The sequence below is a fragment of the Rhinatrema bivittatum genome, chromosome 2 (assembly GCF_901001135.1).
Source record: "Rhinatrema bivittatum chromosome 2, aRhiBiv1.1, whole genome shotgun sequence".
NCBI classification, from domain to species: Eukaryota; Metazoa; Chordata; class Amphibia; order Gymnophiona; family Rhinatrematidae; genus Rhinatrema; species Rhinatrema bivittatum.
Genome location: NC_042616.1, coordinates 721685491 through 721713131, shown reverse-complemented (window position 1 = coordinate 721713131; position 27641 = coordinate 721685491). Strand labels below are relative to the sequence as shown.

General features: G+C 46.4%; 1 protein-coding gene across 1 annotated transcript in view; it reads left to right on the top strand.

The window, feature by feature from the left end:
• PABPC1 (poly(A) binding protein cytoplasmic 1) overlaps positions 1–27641 on the top strand; it is a 58754-nt gene that overhangs the window by 12562 nt on the left and 18551 nt on the right. The window contains exons 3-12 of the mRNA XM_029591815.1: positions 1904–2097; positions 2490–2605; positions 3112–3251; positions 10403–10497; positions 11501–11638; positions 11724–11819; positions 13046–13318; positions 16848–16938; positions 18203–18316; positions 18740–18897. Coding sequence (XP_029447675.1) covers positions 1904–2097; positions 2490–2605; positions 3112–3251; positions 10403–10497; positions 11501–11638; positions 11724–11819; positions 13046–13318; positions 16848–16938; positions 18203–18316; positions 18740–18897 — 1415 coding nt within the window. The remainder of the gene's footprint in view (positions 1–1903; positions 2098–2489; positions 2606–3111; positions 3252–10402; positions 10498–11500; positions 11639–11723; positions 11820–13045; positions 13319–16847; positions 16939–18202; positions 18317–18739; positions 18898–27641) is intronic.

Genomic DNA, 27641 nt, shown 5'->3' with positions numbered 1-27641 from the left:
TTACGATACCACAATTAATGTGAGTCTGATGGAGTTGCAATTAAGAATCTTTCACCAAACTATTTGCATACTCGTGCAAGCACATCTGAGGCTTGATTGCTTCCAATGTGTCTCAAGTGTCTAGCTTCCAAGGCCATGTTAATTCACTTTTTATGGAATGACTCTTGATTACCAGATTTTATGGTGCTCTGTTACAGGAAATATTTATTATGACCCATAAATCCACCCCTCGGTCTACTGCTTTTTGTATTTTAGGTTGTCTTGAGAGGCGGAAACCTTTCTTGGGAACAGTCGCAAACAATTCTGTTTGAAATCCTTCTTTACTGCCTAAAGGTGCATTCTACTTATTTGGATATCTGTTGATTTGCTGATCTTGTAAAAGTAAATTATACAAGATATGCTTCCGTATAGGTTTTTCAATATAAGTATTTAAGTGGGTGGGAGTTTATACTTTGTATTTATTCTTCTTTAGCCCTCGGACCAAAGGAACAGATATCATGTTTGACATGTTCATTGTGGAAATCCAAGAATTTCTCAAATGAATTTGAAAGCAAAGGCTTTATTGAGAGCTGTTTAGGGTCTTATCTTTGCACTTTGCCAGTTCTAATGCAACAATATCAGATTGCCTGGTCATTTATTATTTTGAAGCTGATCTCTTGATCATGCATGATCCAGTTTTGTTAATCATTTATACATTGCAGGTTTGTCTGAGATGCACTTTCAATACTTTTCCTTTGATTGGGGGCAGTGGGGATTGGTCTGTTTGGGGAAAGAAGCTGAAAATTTGTGGTATTTGATGGTTTTGTAATGTTCATTTTCTTTTTCAAATAAAGATTTTTTTTAAATTCATCAGGAAAGGGAAGTTGGATAAGAGGAATCAAACCTTGGATTAGTTAGACACTTTTCCATGTCCTGCCTTCTCATAGAAATACAAGACTTGTTTAGATGAGCAGAGATTTGCCAAGTAATTGAGTTGTTTGAAATGGAAACTCATAGAATTAAAGAAACAATTAGCACACAACTTCAGATCATTGATATCTGCTGCCCAATTCCTGGCAAGTATTTGTCCAGAACTGGTGCTGTGATCAAAAGCTAATGCATAAACAGTGAGTGATACAATGAATTTCAGTTTTGTCTGTCATTTTCCCTCAACTTTTTTTTTTTTTCTTTTTTGACTCAACAGCTTCCTCTTCCTTTGGGCTTTTAACTCAAAAAGATCTAGGGCTGGGATTCAAGTGCTGTGAGCCTGGGGATGTTTCTCCTATTTAGTTCTTCCCCATCCACCAAGGTGTGGACATTACAGCAATGATCCTTGTCCAGGTGCCATGTACCAGGGCTCTTCCCAGTCCTTGCAATCCCGAGCTCACTAGATGTCACCTGGCAGGGTCCTGTGAATCCTACCTCAACATGCCAAGCTGATCTGGGGACCTTCCTCATGGCAATGCAGAGCACCACTACTGAGTCTCTGAGCTGGTCCCTTTCTTCAGCAGTTGCTCCTCTGCCTCACATCTACTGGAATAGTTCAACATCAAGGTATACATGGGGAGCTCCCTTAGGAAGTTATGTAACACCCTGATTTGCCAACCTGAAGCTGATCCCTAAATGTGGGTCTGTGTTGTACTGGAAAAAAGTAGAGGATGGCAATCTGTTGTCATTAGTGAAAAGTAAAAGAAAATTGCCAAAATAAAATAAAAAGGACTTAGTGTTAGTAATTGCTTTTTTAAGATAATCCATGATATAAAGTTCTTATCACACTTCTTTGTGCTCAGATTGCATAGAAAACAGAAGGTGGTTTTTGACTGGAAAGTGTGTTTTCTTTGACTTGACCAATTTCTTGTCCATGGCTCAGTTTACAATGAAATGTTTAATGATGTCCCACTGAGCATAGCTTGTTTTTCCCCAGCTGAACGTGCTTTGGATACTATGAACTTTGATGTCATAAAGGGCAAACCAGTGCGTATCATGTGGTCGCAACGTGACCCCTCTCTACGGAAAAGTGGAGTCGGAAACATCTTCATCAAAAACTTGGACAAATCCATTGATAACAAAGCTTTATATGATACATTTTCTGCCTTTGGAAATATCCTTTCCTGTAAGGTGAGTGAACAGGATAGCAGGTTTGGCAGAATAATGATGGGAAAGCAAAACTTTTATAGGAAATAATTGCATGGCAAAAATGGGGATGTAATGGCAATGTAATAAGATTTAGGTTTCTCTGTATTCTGTGTTCCAGTTGGCTGCAGTCCTAACTTTGCTCAGGTTTTATTCAGATACACAATTTTGTTTGAAGTTGTGTGGCATAACAAATGTGGATTGCTTTGCAGGCTCACCATCTATTTTAAATGAATATTTCTGTCCTAAGTAATTGGACTGATGCATTTATACATAAATAAGGGTTAGTGGCCTAACTTGATTAAAACGGATTGCATTTAGCATATTGTCTAAAATGAGTGTGGTAGTGCCAATTTTTTTGTAATTTTGTCTTATAGGTGGTGTGTGATGAAAATGGATCAAAGGGCTATGGTTTTGTTCATTTTGAGACTCAGGAGGCTGCAGAACGAGCTATAGAAAAAATGAATGGTATGCTTCTTAATGACCGCAAAGTGTAAGTATATGGATATTTTTTCTCATGACCTCGAACAGCTGTAAGGTTATTTAAACCCATGGAGCCCTTCTTTAAGTCATGCTGGGACTTACAGTTCAAAGTGCTTTACTTCTTAGCAGGTGAAGACTTGTACTGGTTTCTAGAAGCTTGGGACTAACAAATAGAAGGGGTCCTATATTGAAAAGTTAGGCAGAGGAAGCACAGATGATGAGATTGCATGTGGTTTTTATGTAAGGAAATAAAATGACTAGCGGGTGGGAGTTTGCTCTGGATGCTGTCTCTGCCCCCTGCCTTCCAGACTCGTCTACTTTTTTAAAAAGCTGCATCTTAGCAAGGTCCTGAAGCCCTCTGTGCACTGAGTAATGCGGGATAGTGATGACCTGAATCAGTTCTGCAGGCACATCTTTCCTTGGGAGGGGTTGCATTGTCTTTCATAGCAGGACACTTTTTTCATACAAGAAAATAATTTCCAATAAAGTTGAAACCTTGCTTTCTTTTTTTATTAGATTTGTTGGGAGATTTAAATCACGTAAAGAACGTGAAGCAGAACTTGGAGCTAGGGCAAAAGAATTCACTAATGTCTACATAAAGAATTTTGGAGAAGACATGGATGATGAAAGACTTAAAGAAGTCTTTGGCAAATATGGTAATTTTTTTCCTTTTTTTGTAGCAGTCTTTCCCATTTACACTTGAAGAGGCTTTCTGCGCATAACTGTGGAATTCCACATTGAGTGACTGAGAGTACTGGAGGGAAGGATAGGCATGAGGGAGGAGATTAGAGGGAAGTGAATGAGAGAAATATCAACGTCGAGAGAAGAGGTGTGAGTCCACACTACCACCACCTGATCCTGGATTCCCCACCACTTTCTCCTCCCGATCCTCCTCTCTCCTTCCTTTGCACAAAGTCGTCCCTTTGCTCCCTGTTCTGTTCTGCTCCCAACTCCAATTTCTCCTCCAGCCCTCAACCCCTTCCCTGAGATCTCTTCTCCATCTTGTTCCTCCAAGATCCCTTCTCATTCTCTTTCCATATCCCCAGATCCACCTCCCTTATTCCTGTTCTTGATTCCCCACCTCCTTTCCAGCATCGATCACTAAGATCCTCATTCTCCCAAAGAATACAAATTATCCGGCACACAGCAAATGATGGAAAACAGCTTTATTTTTCTAAAGTAAAATACTTTTCCTGAACTTACCCAGATCAGTCCAGACCAGTAAGTTGTGCATTCCTACCAGCAGATGGAGTCAGAGAAAAACTTTGGGCATTGCTACATAACTGAGAGTGCCACCTGCAGTCTCTCAGTATTTCTCTGACTCCAGTAGATGGTAGAGATGCAAAACTGCAGTCTGTTTTAAAAACAAAACAAAACAAAAAAAACCACAGAGTTAGGGAAAGTTTTCTTTTTTTTCCCCTAGGTTAGGCTAGTTAGTAGATAGCTGTATAGCTTCCTGAGGTGTTAGGCACCTTCGTGGCCATCCCTCAGTGGAAGCCCGGTGACCGGGGGGTTGGATGCCCCTGCCTGAGACTCACCCGCAATGGTCCAGTGGCTTCGACAACCAGGGGCTCCTGGTTCCCTCGACCACTGAGGAGGTTACCTTCACTCTTTTCCTCAGGCTCCAGGAGTAGCTGTTTAATGTTTGCTTGGAAAAAAAAAAGGTTTAAAAAAAAGAAACAAACTGTGTGTGTCTGAAACGAATCCTCTCTGAGGTAAGCGGAGTCTGGTCTGGGGACGGGCCATTCTGTTTCGTTGGCAGGCCAGTCTGAGTGGGGAGCTAGATCCCGCTGGTCTCCATGACGGCTCGGGGCGCCGGGTAGGTCAGCCGGGAGGAGGCCTTCGCACACGTGGTAGCCCGCGTTTTCTCGCGCCGGCAGCTCTCCACTAAGCAGTTTCGCACCTGCAGGGAGTTTATTTGTAGCTCCTGCAAGTGTGCGAAGGTTTCCCGACTTGATTTTTTCTTTTTTGCTGACAACCTTGTGGCTGCTCGGTCCAGATTATGGCACCCCGAGCCAAAATGGGGACCTGCCACGTTTGTGGCACGTCAGGGCATGCCCTAGATTCTAGTTCTGCCTGTTCCACAGGACAGGAGGGAACTTCCTTGGGGGGGAAGACATCAGGCAGACAAGTGCTCCATTCCTCCAGGTCCGAGGTCCTCCTCAGCAGGAGAGGTTGGCTCGCGGCGCGGGTGTCGTGGGAGGAGGATGCCCCTCCCCTTCTATCCCCGGTGGAGCAGGTTTCCTCCTTTGAGGATGACTCTGGGCTACTGAACCCTCCAGCTGAGGGGGATGCCGACTCAGGGGAGTTCTGTCCTAAGTCTGTGCTACTGCACCAGGCGTTCTTGACTAGAAAGCAGGCAATCCTGAAGAGAGCAGCACAGCTGGACGTTTTGTCAGAGCCTCCACCTAAGCGGGTATCCATGGGGCCCCTGGACCTTCAGCAACCTTCAGGGGGCCCAAGTCGAGGATAGGATGCTGGCCTCGCTCAGAGATACCACGGTCTCCGGAGTAGATCAGGATCCGGGACTCACCCATGATATGGGTGATGGAAAACAGGACGACCTGAACCGAGGCGAGCTGCCACCCTAGGAGGGCGATGATCCCAGCGTGGTGTGCTTATTTAAGCGGGAGGAGCTCCGGCCTCTCATTCCCCAGATCTTGGAGGTCCTGGGGATCAAGATGTCGCAGGAAGAGTCTGACAGCAGAGGAGTTAACCCGGACCTGGATGGGATTCGAAGACAGACTTCCCGTTGTTTAAGAAGGTCCGCAAGCTGGTGACCCGGGAGTGGAACTCGCCAGATGCTGGTTTGAAAGTGGGTAGAGCCATGGTGAAACTTTGCCCCCATCTCAAGATGTTTTGGATCTTCTGACTGTACCGAAGGTGGACACGACGGTGTCTGCTGTGACTAAGAAGACCACCATTCCTGTGGCCGGGGCTGCTGTGCTGAAGGACGTACAGGACTGTAAGCTGAAGATTCAGCTTAAGCGAGTCTTCGAGGTCTCCGTGCTTAATCTGAGCGGCTATTTGTGCCAGCCTCATGCAGTGAGCCTGCCTTTGTTGTTGGGTCCAGGAGGCGTCCACGGCTCCGAGTGCCGACGGCGGGGGGGCCCTTGCAGGCCGCATGATTGGAGGCAGTTGTTGCCTATGTCGCAGACGCTTTGTATAACTTGGTTCGGACCTCTGCGCATAGTATGGTGTCCGCTGTCATGGCTCGTAGACTCTTCTGGTAGCGGAATTGGTCAGCAGATTTGTCTTCCAAGTCTCAAATCTGTAATCTCCCCTTTAAGGGCAAGCTTCTCTTCGAGGAGGACCTGGACCAATTGGTAAAATTACTGGGGGAGTCCAAAGGCAATAGACTTCCGGAGGATAGGAAACCTTCTGGGAAGGTTTTTCCCCCTTGAGCTCATTTTCAGGATTCTCGCAGATTTTGCACTGGTAGGTCTTCAGCTCCTTCGGGGCCCAGGCCAGCCTCAGGAAGTCAGCAGTCCTTTCGTGGAGGTCATTGCCCAGGCAGAGAGTCCTCGGGCCAGGGTGCTGGACGTGGAAAACCCTCCCAATGAAGATAGGGGCATCCATTCCGTTATAGAAGCTGTCGGAGGCAGATTGTCGAGCTTTTACGCGGAGTGGGAAAGGATTACCTCGGACCGATGGGTCTTGGAAATGGTCCGGGACAGTTACGCTCTCGAATTTTCGTGCCCGGTGCGGGAGGCCTTTGTGGAGTCTTGTGTTGCTTCGTGGGCCAACCGCGAGGCAGTACAGGGCTTATCAATCCAGGGGTCATTGTTTCAATCCCCCTTGCGGAACAGGGCAAAGGACGGTATTCGGTGTTCTTTGTGGTTCCCAAGAAAGAGGGCACCTTTCGTCCCATTCTGGCTTTGCAGAAGGTGAACCGGTATCTGTGAGTCCCCTGTTTTCGCATGGAGACCTTGAGGAGCGTGGTGGCCTCTGTGCGCAAAGGGGAGTTTCTCGCATCCTTAAACCTCACCGAGGCGTATCTCCACATCCCAATCCGCAGGGATCACCAGTGGTTCCTCTGATTCAAGGTGCTGGGTCAACATTTCCAGTTTCAAGCTCTTCTTTTCGGCCTGGCAACGGTTCCACGTACCTTCACCAAGGTCGTGGCAGCGTTCCTGCGCAAGAAGGGAGTTCCTAGTTCACCCGTATCTAGACTGGCTCATTCGAGCGAAGTCACGGGAGGACTGCGAAAGATAGGTCCAGAGGGTGATGCTCACCTTGCAGTCGCTCGGCTGGGTCATAAATGTCCAGAAGTCACTTGGAGCCCTCTCAGTCGCTGGTTTATTTTGGACGTTCAATACCTTCCAAGGCAAGGTTTCTCTAGCATCGGACCATGTAACGATGTTGCAAGATCAGGTTAAGGCCCTCCTTCAGAGGAAGGTTCTGACAGTTTGGCATCACTTACAAGTCCTGGGATCCATGGCCTCCACCTTGGATTTGGTCCCATGGGCGTTCGCTCATTTGCAGCCATTGCAACGTGCGCTGTTGTCGAGGTGGAGCCTGGTGTCGGAACAGTTCCATGTACTGTTGGCTCTACTTCCAGAGTCAGTCTGTCTTGGTGGCTTTTATGCAGCAACCTGGTACAGGGAGTGGATTTGGATCTGCTGAATTGGGTGGTTATCTCCACAGTTGCCAGTCTGTCAGGCTGGGGAGCAGTTTGCCTAAACAAATCTGCTCAAGGTCTTTCGTCCCCAACAGAAAGATCTTTGTCCATCAACCGCCTCGAGATGAGGGCTGTCCGATTGGCCCTGCGAGCATTTCTGTCCCTAGTCGAGAACAGAATGTTTTGAGTGTTCTCAGACAACGCGACGGTAGCTTACATCAACCGGCAAGGCGGGGGACGGAGTCTCGTGGTGGTGCTGGAAGCAAGGCTTTTGTTCGCTTGGGCAGAGTGCCATCTCAAAGGAATTGCCAAGTCGCAGGGGTGGAAACTGTTCAGGCAGACTTCCTCAGCAGGCAACAGCTCGATCCGGGGGAGTGGGAGTTAGCTCCCGAAGCTTGGAACCTCATTTGTTCCAGGTGGGGCATGCCTCAATTGGATCTGATGGCAACTCTGGCCAATGCGAAGACAGTATGCTTTTTCAGTCATTGTCGAGAGGTGGGCTCGGTAGGGTTAGACGCCCTATTGTGTCCTTGGCCCATGGGCATTCTTTATGCCTCCCCCGGCCTCTCAATCGGCTTCTCCGACGCATAGAGCGACATCCAGGCAGCTTAGTGCTGGTGGCTCTGGAGTGGCCACGTCGTCCATGGTTCGTGGACCTGGTTCAAATAGCGCTGGAATGTCCCCTGCAGCTGGCTCATCTCCCACGCCTACTCCATCAAAGGCCCATATTTTCAGATCGAGAGGATCACTTCTCTCTCGCAGCTTGGCTTTTGAGAGGCGACGATTGAGGTTGAGGGGATATTCAGAGCAGGTCAATTCACTCTTCTTCAGGCGTGTCGACCATCTACTTTTATAGCCTATGTTAGTGTCTGGAAGCTGTTTGAGGCATGGTGCCACCAGTGCTCCTTGGATCCTTTGTCAACGGAGATTCCCCAGGTGTTGGATTTCCTTAGCTAAGGTTTGGCTTTTAATTCCCTTCGGGTCCAGGTAGCGGCCTTAGGTGCCTTAAGGGGCAAGTTTCACGGTCAGTCGCTGGCGGTTCACCCAGATATTTCACGGTTCCGTTATGTCCGGATTGGAGTTTGAACCTGGTGCTTTGTGAGCTTTGCGGAGCCCCCTTTAAGCCTTTATGCAGGGCTCCAATTAAGGATTTGACCTTGAAGACTGTTTTCCTGGTAGCTATTTGTTCTGCATGACGGATTTCAGAGTTTCAGGCTTTGTCATGTCTGGATCCCTTCCTTAGGATTTACGATGATAGTTTCGCTGCGCAGTTTCTTCTTTCGTTCCCAAGGTGGTGTCTGCCTTTCATGTCAATCGGGCAGTGGATCTACCAGGATTTCCGCAGTGATCCAGGGATTCTCCTCAGGAGAAGGAGCTTTATCTTTTGGATGGCATCACGCTCTTTTGCTCTATTTGGAGGTTACCAATGACTTCCGGCGGTCAGACCATGTGTTTGTCTTTTTCGGGGTCCTAAGAAAGGTGACAAGGCTTCCAAGTCGACGATTTCATGCTGGATTAAGGAGGCTATCTCCTCGGCCTAGATTGCCCGAGGCAGTCAAGTCCCTGTGGGTCTGAGAGCTCATTCTGTCACCACAGGAAATCTGCAGAGCTGCGGTTTGGTCCTCCCTTCACACTTTCACCAAGCATTATCATTTGGATGTTAGGGCGCAAGATGAATCGTACTTCGGTGAGTGTGTTGTGTGCTCGGGTCTTTCGGGTTCCCGCCCAGTGTAGGGTGGCTTGGGTAAGTCCCACTGGTATGGACTGATCTGGGTATGTTCAGGAAAGGAAAATTGGTTCTTATCTGCTAATTTTTGTTCCTGTAATACCACAGATCAATCCAGAGGCCCCATTTCCGATTCCGAAAGACTGCCTTGAGAGGTGATATTTTCCTGAAGAAAGAAATTCGTTCTATTGCAGATGCTCATGAAGGAGCAGGTTCCGGGGTGCTCTAGTGGTTTTTTTGTTTTCTGTTACGGATCAGGGGTTGGCTGTTGGGTTTTGGGTTCCAACCCCCTTTGCCCTTTAGTAAGGTTAGTTTGGGTACAGGCCAATACTGAGGGACTGCAGGTGGCACTCTCTGTTATGTTGCAGTGCCCAAAGCTTTTGTTCTCTGACTCCATCTGCTGGTAGGAATGTACAACCCACTGGTCTGGACTGATCTCTGATATTACGGGAACGAAAATTAGTATGTAAAAACTAATTTTCCTATATACTTTACTTAATATGTAGAGGTACTGCATGATTGCTGCAGAATGTTCTAACTTTATGCAGAATCTATCCTTGAGCTGCTAAAGGAAATTGGAGCTATGGTCCGGGGCCAGCAGCTTGCCATCCACACCCAGGTGCATGCACTTCGCCCCACCCACTCCCCACTCTGGTTAGCAGTAGAAGAGGAGCAGTGGTGCCTCGAGTCACATTGCTTTCCTCTGATGCCTAGGGACTCAGCTTGGGGAATAAACTGCATGGCACTGTAATATCCCACATGGTTCAAGCCCTGAGTTGTTCCAGGCATCAGAAGAGAATGGCCTGAAGCACTGCAGCTGTCATCCTGCTGACTTGAAGTAGGAGCAGAGGAGGGATTGAGAGAAAATAGGAGAGAGGTGGGGTTGGGGGTGTGAATGAAAGTTGAGTGAGAGCAGATGAGTATTGGGGTGTGAGTGGGGGAATCGATGCCACAGTGTAGAAGGGGGAGAGGGAATTAATTCTTCTGCATCCCCAGTCCCGAGTCTCTTCTTCCCCCACCTTCGTCTTCCCCACCACACCTGCCTTTTCCTCTTCCTTCTTTTCTCCATCTCTGATCCTCTCCCCCACTCTTCCAGCTCCCCCCTTTCCAATTCTGTCACTTAGATCAGCATGGCGATGGAACCTGTCTTCCTCGCTTCCCTTTTCCCGTCCGGAAAAAGTTACCCCTACACAAGGACAGAAAATGACGTGTTTTGGGGTTTTTTTAAAAGTTTACTTTATAAATATAGTTTTATTTCATATGCAAATCTACATAAATGTGCTGCAAAACCTACACCTGAGCCACTGCAGGAAAGTGGGGGCTATGAATATGCTTGTTAGTGGGTCAGAAGGAGGACATTTTTCCTGATTTTTGGAGCTAAAAAGATATTGGCACTAGCTGCCACACTGTCATTTTTGGTAAAGCAAAAGTCAAAAATTTGAACTTTAAACTTTTTGTAGGACCTGCCTTAAGTGTGAAAGTTATGACTGATGAAAGTGGAAAATCCAAAGGCTTTGGCTTTGTCAGCTTTGAAAGACATGAAGATGCCCAAAAAGTAAGTAATAGTAAGTAAGTAAAGTAATAGAAAATAAAAGTACTGAAATAATTGTGATTGTCATGTCTGGCTTCCTGTACAACTAAACTGGATGTGTGCCAAGGTTTCCTAAATGACCTGGAGTTTTTCCATAATTTCAGAATCATTTTTTTTTTAATATCGAAATAAACTTAAAAATGTTTTATAAAGCGATCATTAGATACATGGTACATAAATCACAATTCGGATACACTGTTCAGCTTGAAATATGATGAGGTAAAATGAGCCTTTAAAATACATTGTATGTGATCGTTTCAGTATAATACAGAGGCTACCCTAAGATACATTTTATTTCAAGTACAATGAGCATTGAAAATACATTGTATACATCTTCTTCAACCTGCCAGACATATCTGGTTGGTTTCAGGGCATTAGTCTGCCATTACCATCTTGCTTCCCATGTGGCTTGCAGTGTTTCAGGCTTGAAGAGTCTTTATTCTTCTTCACCGCCTTCTGCACCGTCCATGATGACGTAATCTGTTAGCATGCATCGGATCGCTTTGCGGCAGCCCTGAATGGATACAGTTTCTTTCTGGAGCCGGAGGCATTTCTAACAAAGGGCAGGGGAGGGGGCATCCTTGTTCAAGCATCTTGGATAGCTCTCAATATGTGTCGTTAGGAATAGTCCTTAGGGTGTCAGCTGGAGGGTGCCAAAACTAATGCTCAGCTTTCTGTAGCCCTCTACTCCCCCTTGTGGGGATGATAGAATCACCAACCAAAGTTCCCAGAGATAAAAGTCCTTTTGCATCAGGGTGGTCTGCAAGGAGAGAATAGTCATTTTCATTGGAAAAAGTACTGTGCATAGGACAGCTTTCCAAGGCCACAGCTTGGTAAGGTAGTCTTGGTAGAACTAATATACAATAATACGTCCGCTTTAGCTGTGCTGTGGAAGTTTCACCTTTCTTGTATGGCCACATAAATCAAATGTTTGTAGGTCATGATCAAATTTCTCCCTTTTGTCAAGGCTGTGGATGAGATGAATGGAAAAGAACTCAATGGAAAGCAGATATATGTTGGACGAGCTCAGAAAAAGGTGGAAAGGCAGACGGAGCTTAAGCGTAAATTTGAACAAATGAAGCAAGACAGAATCACCAGATACCAGGTTAATTCACAAGAGAATTTTCACTTTTTTGAAACTTTATACTAATACCCCTTCTCAAAATAATGAACTTGGTCTTTGATTTTAGGGTGTAAATCTTTATGTGAAAAATCTTGATGATGGTATTGATGATGAGCGCCTGAGAAAAGAGTTTTCACCCTTTGGTACAATCACAAGTGCAAAGGTAATTATTTTCCATAATTTAAGACACATTCCTCATTTTCATGTTCAGATTCTGGGTTGTTGGGAACGTTTACACTGAAATACAGTTTTCTGTTTATGCAACTGAGTAAAAGCATACTTTAGCTAAGATCCAAGTGAGAATTGAGGACAGGTCTTCCCCCCCCCCCCCCCCTTTTTTTTTTCATCTGGCAGTTTCCTCCTGTACGTCAGCTCGGTTGGAGCCAAGCTGGAATCTCTACTGCCATGAACCATCATTTGCAGCTAATTAGGGATTTTTCCCCTGATTTATAACCCCACCCCCCAAAAATACTTAGTATGCTCATGCTAGTGTGATGGTCGATGGTTGGGTTCCATGCACTAAGGCTTCATATAGACCCCTGTGATCATGGACCCTGAATTTGACCTCCCAGGTATTACAGTTGAATGATCACAAACTCTTACCATGCCACCCCACCCCTATCCCCTGAACTGTGAATGCTGCTTCTGCACAGTCCCAGGGAATGGAAGTCTGATCTCATAGATTGAACCAGACCTTCCACATAGCATTGCATAGTAATTGCCACAGGTCAGCCTGGTGGTCCTTTTTTGGCCAAGAGTGAGAACCTGAACAATTGTAGAGGGTTAGTAACCTGCTACTCAAACCTATTGGGGACATCTTATAATCACTGCCAAAACAAGAGGATTAAGCCTGCTTAACAAGTATCCTTTAGTTGCAATTGCACATGCAATTAAAATCAATTATCTATATTTACAAGAAGTAGAATCATCTACAAAGTTTATTTAGGTACCTTTGTTTTCAGTTTTTATTGTATTTTTCCTGGGAATTTCAGTGTTATAACAAAAAAAAGAGTAGGAAAACTGACTTTGTAATAACACACAGGAGAAAAATCAGTAGAAAAGTCATGTAACAGTGAAATAACCTAGGAAAAATAAAAACTGAAAATAAATGTTCTTAGGTTTATTTCATGTCAAAAGTTAGATTAGAAGAGCTCAAAATGATTATGCCCAGAACACACAAACCTTGCTGTTGCTTGAATATTTAGGTCTAGAGTCCTCTGAGATGCCCTTTGTACCAATGGAAAAGGTAGTATAAGGTAGTGATCTAAGTACTATAATCTGTATAATTTCTGTAGCTAGTGGCAGAAGTTCAAGCTGCAAATAGTGGTAAATGGTATTGTCTTTAAAAGCTGTGGGGTTTTTTTTTGTTTGGTTTTTTAACGTTGGCAGGTAATGATGGAAGGTGGCCGCAGCAAAGGATTTGGATTTGTATGTTTCTCCTCCCCTGAAGAAGCCACCAAAGCCGTCACAGAAATGAATGGTCGAATTGTGGCCACAAAGCCATTGTATGTAGCTCTAGCTCAACGCAAAGAGGAGCGCCAGGCCCACCTCACTAACCAGTATATGCAAAGAATGGCAAGTGTGAGAGCTGTGCCCAACCCTGTGATCAACCCATACCAACCAGCACCACCTTCTGGTTACTTCATGGCAGCTATTCCACAGGTAAGAGTTACATTTTTGTCAGAATTTATTTATGATATTGGGATTAGATTAAAATTGGAATCAGATTTTTTTTTTGTCATAAACACAAGACTGAATATCTACTGATGTTTCTTTGGCAGGCCTCGAAAGACGTGTGAGAAACTTGTGTGTGGTTTCCAGATTAAGTGTCTAACTTATTATTATTCTTAAAATGCTATAAATTAAGAGTTCCTGAACATACCCAGATCAGTCCAGAGAAGTGGGTTGTGTATCCCTACCAGCAGATGGAGACAGAGAATAAAACTTTGGGCACTGCCATATATACAAGAGTGCCACCTGCAGTCCCTCAGTATTGTATTTCTCTGATTCCAGCAGATGGTAGAGATGCATTCCAGCAGTCTTTAGTTTGAGTTTTTTCAGTTAGATTTCTTTCTTTTAGTCGCGGTGGCTTCCTGAGGTGTTAGGCACCTTCATGGGCCATCCCTCAGTGGAAGCTGAGCATTCGGGGGATTGGATAATCCCTGTCAGAGTCTCACCCGCCATGGTTCGGTGTGTGACGGCCAGGGGCTCCTGAGGGCTCACTACCGAAACTGCTGCAGCTGCTCCCTCGACCCCTGTAAGAGCTTTTCCTGTCTTACCTCTGTAAAGTTTATAAAAAAAAAAAAAATAATGTAAAACCAATAGCGTGTCTGAGTGTCTGCCGCCTGCCTTCAGTTCTGAGGTAAGGAGTCTGTGCAGGGGGAACCAGGTCCTCTGAGGACGCTCAGGGAGGCTGCCAGCTTTTTACTGCGGCGTGGCTCAGCATTTCCACCGGGGACAGGCTGCCCTTCAGTTTCCTTTCTGCGGCGCGGCTGCGTGCGGTTTTTTTCGGAGCAAATTATTATTTTTTTTTCTTGCTGGTCTGACTGGACTTTTTTCCCGCATCACGGTCGTGAGCAGCTTGTGGTAATCGCGGCCGCCTTCTCCCCCATCGAATCACGAAGTGCGCTCTTCCAGATGGGGCTGCGCTCAAAATCACCGTCCTGCCGTGCGTGTGGTACACGCGGTCAGGCTCTGCATGCGGCCTACTTTTGCACACAGTGTGCTCCGGGGCTGGCTGCCCCTTCTCTCGAGGAGGAATTGAATGTCTCGGGAGGAGAATTCTCTTCTTGTCTTAGCCCGGGGGGAGGCCCGCAGGGGGAGCTGGCGATGTGGCTACCACTGCCCCCCCCCCCCAGAGGGGGAGGGGGACCCGGAGGGTTTTTCCCCGGAATTTATCATCCTAATGCACAAAGCCTTCCTTGCTCGGAAGCGCTTGGCGGTTAAGAGACCCGGATCCCCGGGAGACGTTGGGGAACCCCCTGGGAAAAGAAGTCGGGACGCGGAGTCTAGTCAGCGTCCGATGGATCAGCCTCGCCCGAGGGAGGATGTCACCCAGGGTCCGCAAGATCCGATGCCTGGGTCAGGAGCGGCGCCCCTCTCGGGGGCGGCCGCGGGGGCAAACCAGGATCAGGCGGATCAGGATACAGATGATACCAATGACCCCGATACCCTGCCTATGGAGGGTGATGATCCCAGTGTGGTTCGCCTATTTAAGAGAGGCGCTACGGCCCCTTATTCCCCAGGTCCTAGAGATCCTAGGACTTAAGGTTTCACAGGAGGAGTCTGACAATGAGGGCATTAATCCCAATTCCTCAGCCAGAGAAGCCGCCACGCTGACATCATGGACACCATACTTCTCGCCGAGGTCAGCCCAGGAAGGGTGGTCCTAGTAGCGCCGGAGTGGCCACGTCCGTGGTTCGCGGATCTGGTGCGTCTTGCTCTCGAAGGTCCATTGCAGCTGGCTCATCTGCTCCATCAGGGGCCCATATTTTCGGATCGGGAGGATCACTTCTCTCTCGCGAGTTGGCTTTTGAGAGGCAACGTTTACGCTTGAAGGGATATTCCGAGCAGGTCATTTCCACTCTTCTGCAGGCGCGACGCCCGGCCACCTCTATGGCTTATGTCTGGAAGCTTTTTGAGTCATGGTATAATCAGCAGGACTGCGATCCATTAGCAGCCGATGTCCCTCGGGTACTTGACTTTCTACAACAGGGGCTCGCTAAGGGGTTAGCGTTCAATTCCCTTCGAGTACAGGTTGCGGCTCTGGGTGCCTTGAGGGGATGGTTCAACGGCTGTTCACTGGCAGCGCACCCGGATATTGCTCGGTTTCTTAAGGGGGTCAAGCACTTGTGGCCTCCTTCCGCCCGGTATGTCCAGATTGGAGCTTGAATTTAGTTCTCTGGGTGTTCTGCGATGCTCCTTTCAATCCTCTCTGAAGGATCTGACTTTGAAGACAGTGTTTTTGGTGACCATTTGCTCGGCTAGTCTGATTTCAAAATTACAGGCGCTGTTGTGTCGGGACCCTTTGTGCGATTTCTGACGATTGGGTGTCTTTGCGAATGGTTCCATCCTTCGTCCCTAAGGTGGTTTCGGCCTTTCACGTAAATCAAGACTGTGGAGCTACCTGGGTTTCCACATTGGTCTCAGGACTCTTCTCAGGACAGAGACCTTCATCTTACTGCGGTATCTGGAGGTTACAAATGACTTCTGACACTCCGACCATTTGTTCATTCTCTTTTGGTGGCCTAAAGAAAGGGGACAAAGCATTTAAGGTGACCAAAGCTCGTTGGATTAAAGAAGCCATTTGCTCGGCATACATAGCCCGTGAATGGCAAGTTCCTTTGGGTCTCAGCTCATTCCACTAGAGCCCAGGCTACTTTCTGGGTGGAGTGTCAACTACTGTCGCCTCAGTACATCTGTAGGGTGGGGGTGTGGTCTTCTATTCACACTTTCACTAAGTATTATCGATTGGACATCAAGGCTTCTGATGAATCGTCCTTCGGTGAGAGTGTTCTGCGTGCGGGTCTTTCGGGTTCCTGCCCATTGTAGGGTGGCTTGGATACATCCCACTTCTCTGGACTGATCTGGGTATGTTCAGGAAATGAAAATTGGTTCTTACTTGCTAATTTTTGTTCCTGTAATACCACAGATCAGTCCAGAGGCCCACCCATTTCTTCAGATACCGAAAGACTATATTGGCTAGCGTTTGGCTATGTTGTTTTTTTTTGTTTGTTTTTTTTACGAAGCTCCTTTTTGCAGTATGGATTGATGGAGCAGTTATTCGCAGTTTGGGTTTTTTGTCTGGGGCAAAGTGGTAGTCGTGGGTTGGTTGGTTGCTACCCTTCACTCCTTAGTTCTGTTAGCATGGGCTTTGGTACAGGACAATACTGAGGGACTGCAGGTGGCATTCTAGTATATATGGCAGTGCCCAAAGTTTTGTTCTCTGACTCCATCTGCTGGTAGGGATACACAGCCCACTTCTCTGGACTGATCTGTGGTATTACAGGAATGAAAATTAGCAGGTAAGAACCAATTTTCATTTCTAGGATTGGAATAAATATTGTAGTGTAGAAAGAGTACTTACCCCTAAAGATAAGAGTCTGATAGTAAAAACTGGAAGCAATTAGCTTGCTTAAGTAGATTTGGAGAGCATAACAGAGGTTGTGTTTTGGTTTTTTTTCCCAAACAGACCCAGAACCGTGCAGCATATTATCCTACTGGTCAGCTCGCTCAGCTCCGACCAAGTCCCCGCTGGACTGCTCAGGGTGCTAGACCTCATCGTAAGCAATTTTTCTATATAATTCTGGAGTTTTTTAATGTGAGGTTGGGTTTTTTTTTTTACCACTGGTGAATTTAATACTCATAAATAGTGCTAAACTGGTATATTGGAAGGGCACGTGGGTGAGCAGGAACACCAGCGATTCAGCGCTAGACCAGGTCAGAGCACCACTGAAGGTGGTTTAGGTGCCAACTGGAGCTTCCCCATTGTTGTGGTGCACAGGATTGCCGCTGACCACGGCAGGAGAGAAGCTTGGCCATATCTAGATAACTTTAGCCAGCCAGACATCCAAATATGTGCCACTGAATATCCAGGTATGGTTACCTGAGAAACCTTTCAACTCGCCAGCCTGCTGAATATCTACCTTGCAGAAACTATGAACTCATTTCACGTAGGCTTTTAAATGGTATTGAATATAGACCACTAGCAAATTAGACATTAAAGGGTTTGTGGTCTTTTGTCAATCCCATATTTTCTAACAAAATATTTCAAAGGTAGCCAAAGGAATGCTTGTAGTGTCTTTTAGTATATAGTAGGGTAAGAAAATTGATTTGCATTAGCTCTCTTGAAAAAGATTCTTGAGGCTCTTTACTTCAAATGTTAATATCTTTTCAGATAAAATAGTATTGGAGACTATTCCTGTATATTATCTTATTGATAGCAATTGAAAAATATTAAATTGTGATGTATTTTAGTCTAGCACTAATTTTTGCTCTTCAGGAAGTGAAAATTTACATCCCGCCATGAAAATTGTGTATGCAGAAGTACTGCTCAACTGCTCTCCCCATCCCATGCCCTCCACTATTGCTAGCTGTCAGTCTTTTGGAGTGTGGAAGAGCTATTTGAAAGTTACACTAGTGCTCGGGTGATAGTCTTGATTTTTTGACGTACAAATCAAATAGTCCGAAAAAGGGCTGCAGAAGAACAAGATTATAATATGGATTGTAGCAGGCAGGACTGAAAAACTACAGCAAGCTGCACATGTGGTTCCTGAAATATAGAGAGCTATGAAGATAATTAGACATAGGAAGGCCATGAACTGAAATCCAGAATCGCAGTACTTAGTAATTTGGACAGTATTGAGCAAATAAGACAGAAGATTATTTGGGCAAAGGCATCAGAATATGAGCTATAAATACACTTTATACTTTGTTCTTTCCTAATAAATTAGGACCATTTATAAGATATTGATCTCTAAACTATGTAGTATAACATATATATCCTTATTGCTTTTGATAAGTTCTCCTTTAATCTTTCAATTTCAGCATTCCAGAACATGCCTGGTGCAATCCGCCCAGCAGCTCCCAGACCACCCACCTTTAGTACCATGAGACCAACCTCCTCCCAGGTCCCACGAGTCATGTCAACACAGCGTGTTGGTGAGTTTCATTCTGTTCAAAGAATCGAATGTGTTCAGCAAACTTACCCTGGGATTCATCATTCCCGGCCTGTGGGGAAAAAAGGGGCAGAGGGGTGACAGTATGCAGCCGGCCGTATTATGCCAGTGCATTTTCGCCTGCTGTGGTTGCAGCCGGTCGCCTCCATAGTGCCATGGGAAAAGGTGGTGTTTGCCACAGTTCTGCCAGCGATAATGTGGAAAACATTATCGCCCATAGTGCTGCCGGGCCATAACCCCGCCCCATACTCTTCCCCTCCCCTGATTGAAATTGTCTCGCTGCAATGCAGCCACTAATGTGTGTGATAAGGCCCTAACGCACACAATAACCGCCCATCGCATTTTGAAAAATGACCCCCTCAAAGGAAGGCTTTTAGAAAATTGATTTTTTTGTTTCCTTTCACAGCCAATACATCAACACAGACAATGGGACCACGCCCAGCCACTGCTGCAGCAGCAGCAGCTACACCAGCTGTACGGACAGTTCCTCAGTACAAGTATGCTGCAGGCGTCCGTAATCCTCAGCAACACCTCAATGCACAGCCACAGGTTGCTATGCAGCAGGTACATATTTTTGTAAACCTACTTTCCTAGCATGTAGCCAGATGGACTCAGGACCAATGGGTTTATGCTCCCCTGCCAGCAGATGGAGACAGGTTTCAAATCTGATGTCACACTAGATACACCCCTGCAGTGCCCTCACCCCTTCAGTATTTCTCTGACTCCAGTAGATGCGGACATGCTTTTCCCTATGTGGATCGTTTTACCTTTTGGAAAAAGAAATTCTACTTTTAAATTGGGGAAAAGATTGAGCCCTGATCCGGATCCTTGTGAAACATTAGACCCTGGCAAAGAGTAACTTCTTGTGAGGGTAAAGCCTCAAAGGGCTTCAAAACAGCAGATGCCAGAGTCCTGCATACCATGGCCAACAAGGTCAGTCTGTAGCCACCAGATCCCCAGCCTGGGATCCCCAGGAATCATCTGAAGCAATCTTCCTGTCATGGGCCAAGTAGGAAAAACATATAAAACCCCTGCATCGGCCACTCCTGCATTAGGGCATGAATCTCAGATGAACAAGCATTTCTCAGGTATAATATATGCACAGCTTTAAATTCTGACCGGATGCCATCAGCTCCAATTCCAACAGACTGCATCTAGCTACAATCAGATTGAAGGCCCTTCAAGAGAGTGATCATTCCCCTGGGTCTATAATATTGCGACTGAGGTAATCTGCCTGAACATTGTCCATGCTTGCTATGTGAGACACTAACAAGGCCTGCAAATTTCCTTCCACTCAAGGAAAAAGCAAGTTTTATCTGCAACGCCACGAGAACTCTGGCTTCCCATTGATGATTTATGTACGCTACTACTATTGCATTGTCAAACATCACCCTGACTGCCTGCGAGGCGCAAATTTGAAGAGAGCTAGTCTGAATTCTAGGCAGTTGATGGATCAGTTCGCTTCCTTGGAGGTCCGTTGTCCTTAAATATCTCCTGATATTGCACACCACATCCCCAGCCCTACAGACTGATGTCTTTCACTATGATCCAGGTTGGAGTCATCAAATCCACTTCCTGTTCCAAATGCTGCCAGCTAACCACTATCCCAAGCTCTTTCTTGTCGACTCTAGCATAGGCAGTCTCACAGATTCCACCTGGAAAGCAATACCTTTTGACAAGAATGTATGTGCAGTTTTGCCCACGGTATGTCCAAAACCGCCACAATGGATTCCAGAGATATACAAAGCCAGAGTAGAGGGCTTCTGGGGAAATCCTACAAGGTTTTATCAAACCGAGCTCCCAGATACTCCAGTTTCTGAGATGACTGACGTTTGCTTTTTGAAAAATTGACAATCCATTCCAATTCCTTTAACATTTGAATCACTCATTGAGAAGCTGAAATGCTCTCCTGAAAGGACTTTACTCCTATCAGCCAGTTGTCCAGGTTTTTGGTGCACTGCTGCCACCACAAACATCACCTTGAAAAGGTTCTCGGGGCTGTCTCTAACCCAAAAAGCAGAGCCTGAAACTGAAAATGGTGTCTTAGCATTGAAAATTGCAAGAAGTGCAGATGATCCTTTTCAGATTGGAATGTGAAATTAAGCTTCCGTTAGGTCCAAGAAGGTCAGAAATTCCCATTTTTGAACTGCCATAATTACCAGTCTCAAGATTTCCATCCTGAAGTGGGTCACCTTCATAAAGTCAATGACTTGCTTCAGGTGTAGGATGGGACAAAAGGATCCTTCCTTCTTCGAGACAACAAAGTTAATTCAGTAACATCCTAGACCTTCCTGATCTTTTGGTACTGGAGTTCAGAAGTTGAGTCTCTGCAGAGTAGACTTTACCACCTCTCTCTCTTCTCTACCGAGTGACAAGGAGAAATCATAGTGGTATCGGAAACAGGATGAGCAAATTCCAGAGTGTAACCGTTTCTTATGATTTCCAGGACCCATTGGCCTGTCGTAATTTGGGCCCATCTCTGATAAAATAGGCAGATGGCCACCTATCTCTGATACTGAAGATAGGGCCCCCAAGTACTTCTGCCATTCTTGAGGACCTGGAGCCTGCAGCTCTATCCTTACCCCCTTTCTTGAAACAAAAAGACTGGAATCTAGAATAAGGCCTAGATCTCTGTCCCAAAGAAATCTGACCAGACTTGAATCTCCTCACGTCTTGATACCTACTGCGAGATGAATAATTCCAAGATGGCACTTATGTTCTGTCCCCCAGAAGCTTCAGGACCCTCAAGTTGCCCCAAGACTTTGGCATCTTTTTCAGCTTTTCTCCAAAAAAGAGCTGACTCTTCAAAGACAGCTTAGTCAGATCAATCTTGGAGATAGGTTGTGCATTCCAAAAAACTGCCTCGTTGCTATTATGGATGCCACTTCTCTGGACAAGGCACAGACTAAATCATACCAAATAATGAACCACAAAAATAATATAGTGAGGAAAGGAAACCTTCATAAAAATATAGCAGAGCAGACACCAGAAAGCATTGTAACTTTACTTAATAGGCATTCCCTGTACGTCCCGGATCAGTTCAGACTCCTGGGTCCGTCCCCCGTTCCCCCCCCCCCCCCCCCCCAGCAGATGGAGACAGAGCAGTTACCATAATAACGCTCCGCCTATAAATAGAATGCTGCCACCTACAGTCCAGCAGTATTCTTCTGTCTTCAGCAGATGGGGGAGGTGCCAAACCTACAGTCTGGGCTGTGTGCTTACTTGGTTATTCCTGCTATTTTAGCTGAACTGGGCATTGAATGTCCCCCAGAGGAATCTAAATTGGGTGCTATGGATCCTGTGTTGCTGGGTCTGAGAGGCCCTGCTTCTTCTTTCCTTTTCATTTCCCGGCTACAGATTTGCTTTTCCGAGAATGGGATACCCCGTATCTGGGTTTGAAAGTGAGTAAGGCCATGGACAAGCTATATCCTCTGCCAGAGGATGCTTTAGAGCTGCTTCGAGTACCCAAGGTAGATGCGGCAGTGTCTGCTGTTACCAAGATCACAATTCCGGTCACTGGAGCTACAGCACTCAAGGACATGTAAGACAGGAAATTGGAAGTGCAACTTGAAAGGATTTTTTGAAGTTTCTGCACTGGGAGTGCATGCGGCTATTTGCAGCAATTTCGGCTTACAAGCGGGTCTCTGCTGGGTTCAGTAATTGCAAGCTAACGCTGACTTATCGGATGAAGAGGCGGTCCAGGCAGGTCGTCTGGAAGCTTCGGTGGCATTCAGCGTGGATGCACTGCATGATCTTTTGCGCACATCGGCCAGATCCATGGTTTTAACTGTCTCAGCTCGTAGGCTCCTCTGGTTGAGAAACTGGTCCTGGTCTTTCAAAGGCAAACTACTTTCGGTAAGGATCTAGAAGATATGATCCAATCTCTGGGTGAGAATAAGATTCATTGGTTACCAGAAGACAGACCGAAATCCAGATGTTCCTTTGCCGCTCGGGCCAGATTCAGAGGGAATCGAAGATTTCGCCCAACTAGACCGCCCACGGCCCCTTTTTGGCAAGCTCCTAACAGGCAACAGACTTGGGCCCCAGTCTGCTTCCAGGGCAAAAGCATCACAATGAAGGGGCGCAGGTCCATTCCTCGGTGCCGGAGATAGGGGGCAGACTGTCCCTGTTTTACGAGGAATGGACCAAAGTAACGATGGACCGGTGGGTCCTTACTGTGATAAGAGATGGCTACGCTTTAGATTTTGCACAGCGTCCTCAGGACCGATTTCTAATTTCTCCCTGCGGTTACGAAACCAAAAGAAGAGCGATGCAGGACACTTCACGACTTCTGCAACTAGGAGCCATCGTCTCAGTGCCTCCAGAAGCAAGAAGGGAAGGGCCATTACTCCATTTACTTTATAGTGCCAAAAAAAGAGGGATCTTTTTGACCCATTCTGGATCTTAAGAGTGTAAACAGATGTCTCCGGGTTCCCCGGTTTCGCATGGAGACGCTTCGGTCTGTCATTGCTTCGGTTCGCAAGGGAGAGTTTCTAGCATCCTTAGACCTCACAGAAGCGTATCTTCACATAGGCATTCGGTCAGACCACCAGAGGTTTCTTTGGTTTTCAGTTCTGCATCAGCATTTTCAGTTTCGGGCTCTACCCTTCGGTCTGGCTACAGCACCCAAGACATTCACCAAGGTGATGGTGGTCGTGGCAGCCCATCTCCACAGAGAGGGGTTACTGGTACATCCTTATTTGGACGATTGGCTGATCCGTGCGAAGTCAAAAGCACTTGCCCAGGAGGCAATTCAGAAAGTACTTCAGCTCCTGCAATCCCTAGGCTGAGTGGTCAATCTCGCCAAGAGCTGACTGGAGCCCACTCAGTTGTTGGAATATTTGGGTGCTCTTTTCGACACTCAGCAAGGCAGAGTTTTTCTTACCATGGAACGCATCTCCAAGCTGCAAGTCCAAGTTCGAGGTTTAATGCTCAAGCACCCACCCAGAGTCAGATTATTTACAGGTTCTCGGGTCGATGACTTCAACATTAGAACTGGTACCTTGGGCCTTTGCTCATATGAGACCTTTATAGTCCGCATTACTTTCCCGATGGAGCCCAGTCTCCGATCTTTTTCATCTACCTTTACCGCTTACGGAGACAGCACGAGCCAGTCTCGATTGGTGGTTAGTGACGGACAGTTTAACTTGAGGAGTTCCCCTGGAGGTGCCCTACTGGACAGTGGTCACCCCAGACGCCAATCTCTCAGGTTGGGGTGCAATATGCCAAGGAAAATCAGTGCAGGGACTTTTGGTCCCCGTCTAATAACTCTGGTTGATCAATCGACTGGAAACCAGGGCAGTGTATGGTTAGCACTGTAAGCATTCCATCCTCTCCTCCAGGGCAAGTCGGTCAGAATTCTCTCAGACAATGCGACCACGGTGGCGTACATCAATCGCCAAGAAAGAACCAGAAGTCAACCAGGGGCAATAGATGCTCGCCAATTGATTACCTGGGCAGAGCTAAACTTGGTAAGCATAGCAGCATCTCACATCGCCAGCATGGACAATGTGCAGGCAGACTTTCTCAGTAGTCACTGTATAGATCCCGGAGAATGGCAGCTGGCAGAGACCGCTTTTCAACTCATATGCGATGCATGAAGCACACCCAGCATGGACCTGATGGCAACTTTTCGGAATGCCAAAGCGCCGAAGTTCTACGCTCATCGCAGAGAGACAGCAGCAGAAGGGGGGTAGATGCCCTAGGGTTGCCTTGCCCCTCTGAAGTTCTGCTGTATGTCTTCCCACCTTGGCCATTGATCAGCAAAATGCTCCGGCGGGTAGAGATCCATCCAACGGAGGTCATTCTGATAGCTCCAGAATTGCCGAGACGTCCCTGGTTTGCGGAACTGCTCAATCTCGCGGTGGACGGTCCTCTGCAGTTTCCAATTTTCCCAGACCTGCTGCATCAAGGGCCTGTTTGTTTGGAGGACGTCGATCGCTTCTGTCTAGCGGCATGGCTTTTGAAAGGCAGAGGTTAAATCGCAAAGGCTATTCTGTGGCTGTGGTAGCTACGCTTCTCTGATCGCATAAGACTTCTACCAATCTCGCGTATGTTGGAGTATGGAAAGTTTTTCAGCCTTGGTGTTTGGACCGTGAGGTTGTGCCTACTTGGGCCTCTGTGTCGGATGTTCTGTGTTTTGTTTTACAATCCGGTCTTTCTAAAGGGTTGTCATGTAGTTCTCTCAGAGTGCAGGTTGCGGCACTTGGTTGTTTGCGTGGTTCCATCCAGGTTGTAGCGTTAGTGGCACATCCGGATGTAGTTCGATTTCTTAAGGGAGCAAAACACTTGTCCTCCGCTTCGGTATCTTTATCCGTCATGGAGTTTGAATTTAGTCCTCACTGCCCTTTGCTCAGCGCCTTTCAAGCCTTAGAAGAGGTCGACTCTAAAAGATCTTACCTTAAAGGTGACTTTTCTGGTGTTCATTACTTCGGCTCGTAGGGTGTTGAAACTCCAGGCGCTTTCCTGTAGGGAACCCTTTTTGCGGATTTCGGACTTGGGCATTTCTTTAAGGACGGTTCAGTCTTTCTTGCCGAAAGTGGTTTCTTCTTTTCATGTCAACCAATCGGTGGAGCTGCCGGCCTTCATGGACTTAAACCGTTCGGATCTTTTGGCTAGTGACTTGCAGAAGCTTGACGTTCTCAGAGCTTTGCTGCGTTACCTTGAGGTTACCAATGAGTTTCGTGTGACTGACCAACTTTTTGTGCTGTGGAGCGGTCCTAAACGAGGACAGCAGGCGTCCAAAGCTACTATAGCTCGTTGGCTAAAGGAGGCTATTAGGTCGGCCTATCTCCTTTGTGGTATATCCCTTTCTACGGATCTGCGTGCCCACTCTACTCATTCACAAGTGGCGTCTTGGGCAGAGTGTCCGATGGTATCACCGCAGGAAATTTGCAGGGTGGCTACGTGGAAATCTCTGCACACTTTTGTGAGACATTACAGATTGGATGACCAGGCTCCAGTTTCAGGAGGATTTGGAGAGGGAGTGCTTCGAGCGGGCCTCTCCGGATCCCATCCCAGGTAAAAAAAGCTCGGGTACATACAGGGAAAGGAAAATTAGTTTCTTACCTGATAATTTTCGTTCCTGTAGTACCACGGATCAGTCCAGAGTCCCGCCCGTCAGAGGCGTGGAAGAACGGGAGAGTCCGCTCGGTTCTTATCTATTTCGTTATTTCAGTCCTCAGTTGGTTTTTTCAAGGTTCAGTGGACCAGTTTGTTTCTTTTATTATATATAATTATGATGGTTTTGAGAGTTCCATTCTGCTTTGACATTGAGTAATACTGCCGGACTATAGGTGGCACCATTCTATTTATAGGCGGAGCGTTATTATGGTAACTGCTCTGTCTCCATCTTCTAGAGGGGGCAAAACCCAGGAGTCTGGACTGATCCGTGGTACTACAGGAATGAAAATTATCAGGTAAGAAACTAATTTTCCTTTTTGAATGTTGTCTTGCTATGATGAATTTTTAGTCCTCGGTCTCATCAATTTTATTGCCCACTTTTTTTTTTTGTCTTAAGTTAATAATCCAAGTGCAAGTGTTGAGCACTCAAAGCCCAATATGGTGAATATGATAGTAAAAAAAAACTTATCTTAAATGAGATTCACATCATAATCACATCTTCACTTTATTATTTTGGTGGTTCATTATTTGGTATAATTGTTTTCCTCCAAGATTTGGGTTCATTTGTTTTCTTGAGAGTATTACACACCAAATCATAGCCGGCATCTGCCATATACCCCGCTCCCAGTTCTAAATGCAAGGAATCCTCTCTCAACTCTTTTTGGGTGTCCTGCACCAGGCGCAGTTCAGATTTTGCAACATTACAGCAAAACGCTGAGATCTGAAGAGCATACTGACAGCCTCAAAGACCCGTTTATGCACAGATTCTATCTTGCAGTCATGTGTATCCTTCCACCAGGATGGTGGTCCTCTTTATCACCAAGCACACCAAGGCGCAACCGTAGGAAAATGGAATTTCTCCTTTACCTGTGGATCCAATGGATACAACTTGGCCAGCGAGCAGCCCCCTTAAAATTAGCCTGAAGAGCTGCCCATTCTAAATCAGTCAAATCTAGTCCCACCTGATGAAGAGGGAAGAAGCGCTATGACTTTTTCAAACTGACCATAATAGGATTCTCTTCAGGAGTAGGAGGCTCTTCCATTTTTCATCCTAAATCTGCAATGTGTGAGGTGCCTGAGGTGTTAGGGAGTTCTCATCTCTATGAAATAGACTCAACATGGAAGTTTGGTCTTCCCCGTCAGTAGGAACCTCTTCTTCCATTTCTTCCTCACTATAACTTGACGGAATCTCTTAAAACCCTTAAGGGATTCTGAGCGAGATAAATCCTTGCCTCTGGCATACAATCCTCAATTGCCGCCCTAGGTCTCTTCTTTTCCTGGGGTTCGGGACCAGAGGGCATTGGGAAAATAGGTGTAGGGGTGCTCAAATGGCCAAGGCTATGTGTTGCCCCTGCAAAATATTTGCAACCTCTTTGAAATTTCTTAAGAAATGAACTCCCAGGGTAAAGAGGAAATATCCAGCACTAGAGAAGCAAAGACTTCTGCACCAGAAGCAGCAATCATCCTTGGGCCCACTGCAATCTTAAACTAGCATTCCGGGCTGAGAGGCAGGGGGCGCGATTTTTATTTCAGTGCTCCATGGCTGTGACATGGCCACTGAAGCTTCGAAGAAGGTAATCTGTAACTGGACCCCCCACCACCAAAGAATTGCGACTTTGCAGGCCCACCCCCACCCCTGGACTGAAGAGCACTCACTCCCTGCACAGCTTTGAAGAGCTTGCCCGCCTGCACTTTCCTGAAGTGGCAGGCCATGCAGGAGAACATTTTTCTACTGTGCTTCACAGCCAGCACCATCTTAATATTGCATACCGTTGTGGCCGCAGCTCAAATCTGCACCAAAGTCCTCACATTCACCAGCAGAAATCTGGAGAATTGTCTCCCAAAGTATAAGATGGTACTCCTGCAATTCTGTGATCAGCCTCTTCTGATTTCTCCTTGCTCCTTTTTTTTTTTGCCTTTTTAATTTTTTTTCCATAGATCTAGAACTCTTAAAGAAATACCTCCTATTCCCTGTACGTACCGTGATCAGTCCAGACAGTGGGTTGAGCTCCTGTCCAGCAGGTGGAGACAGAGAAAAACTGAAAGGGTATCCTATATCAGGACAGAGCCCCTCCTGCGTCCCTTCAGTATTTCTCTGACTCCAGCAGATCCAGACAGTTGAACCTGCGGCTCCCCTTCTTTAGCTATTTCTTCATTCTGTGGGGTTTTTTCTTCCTCACTGTTAC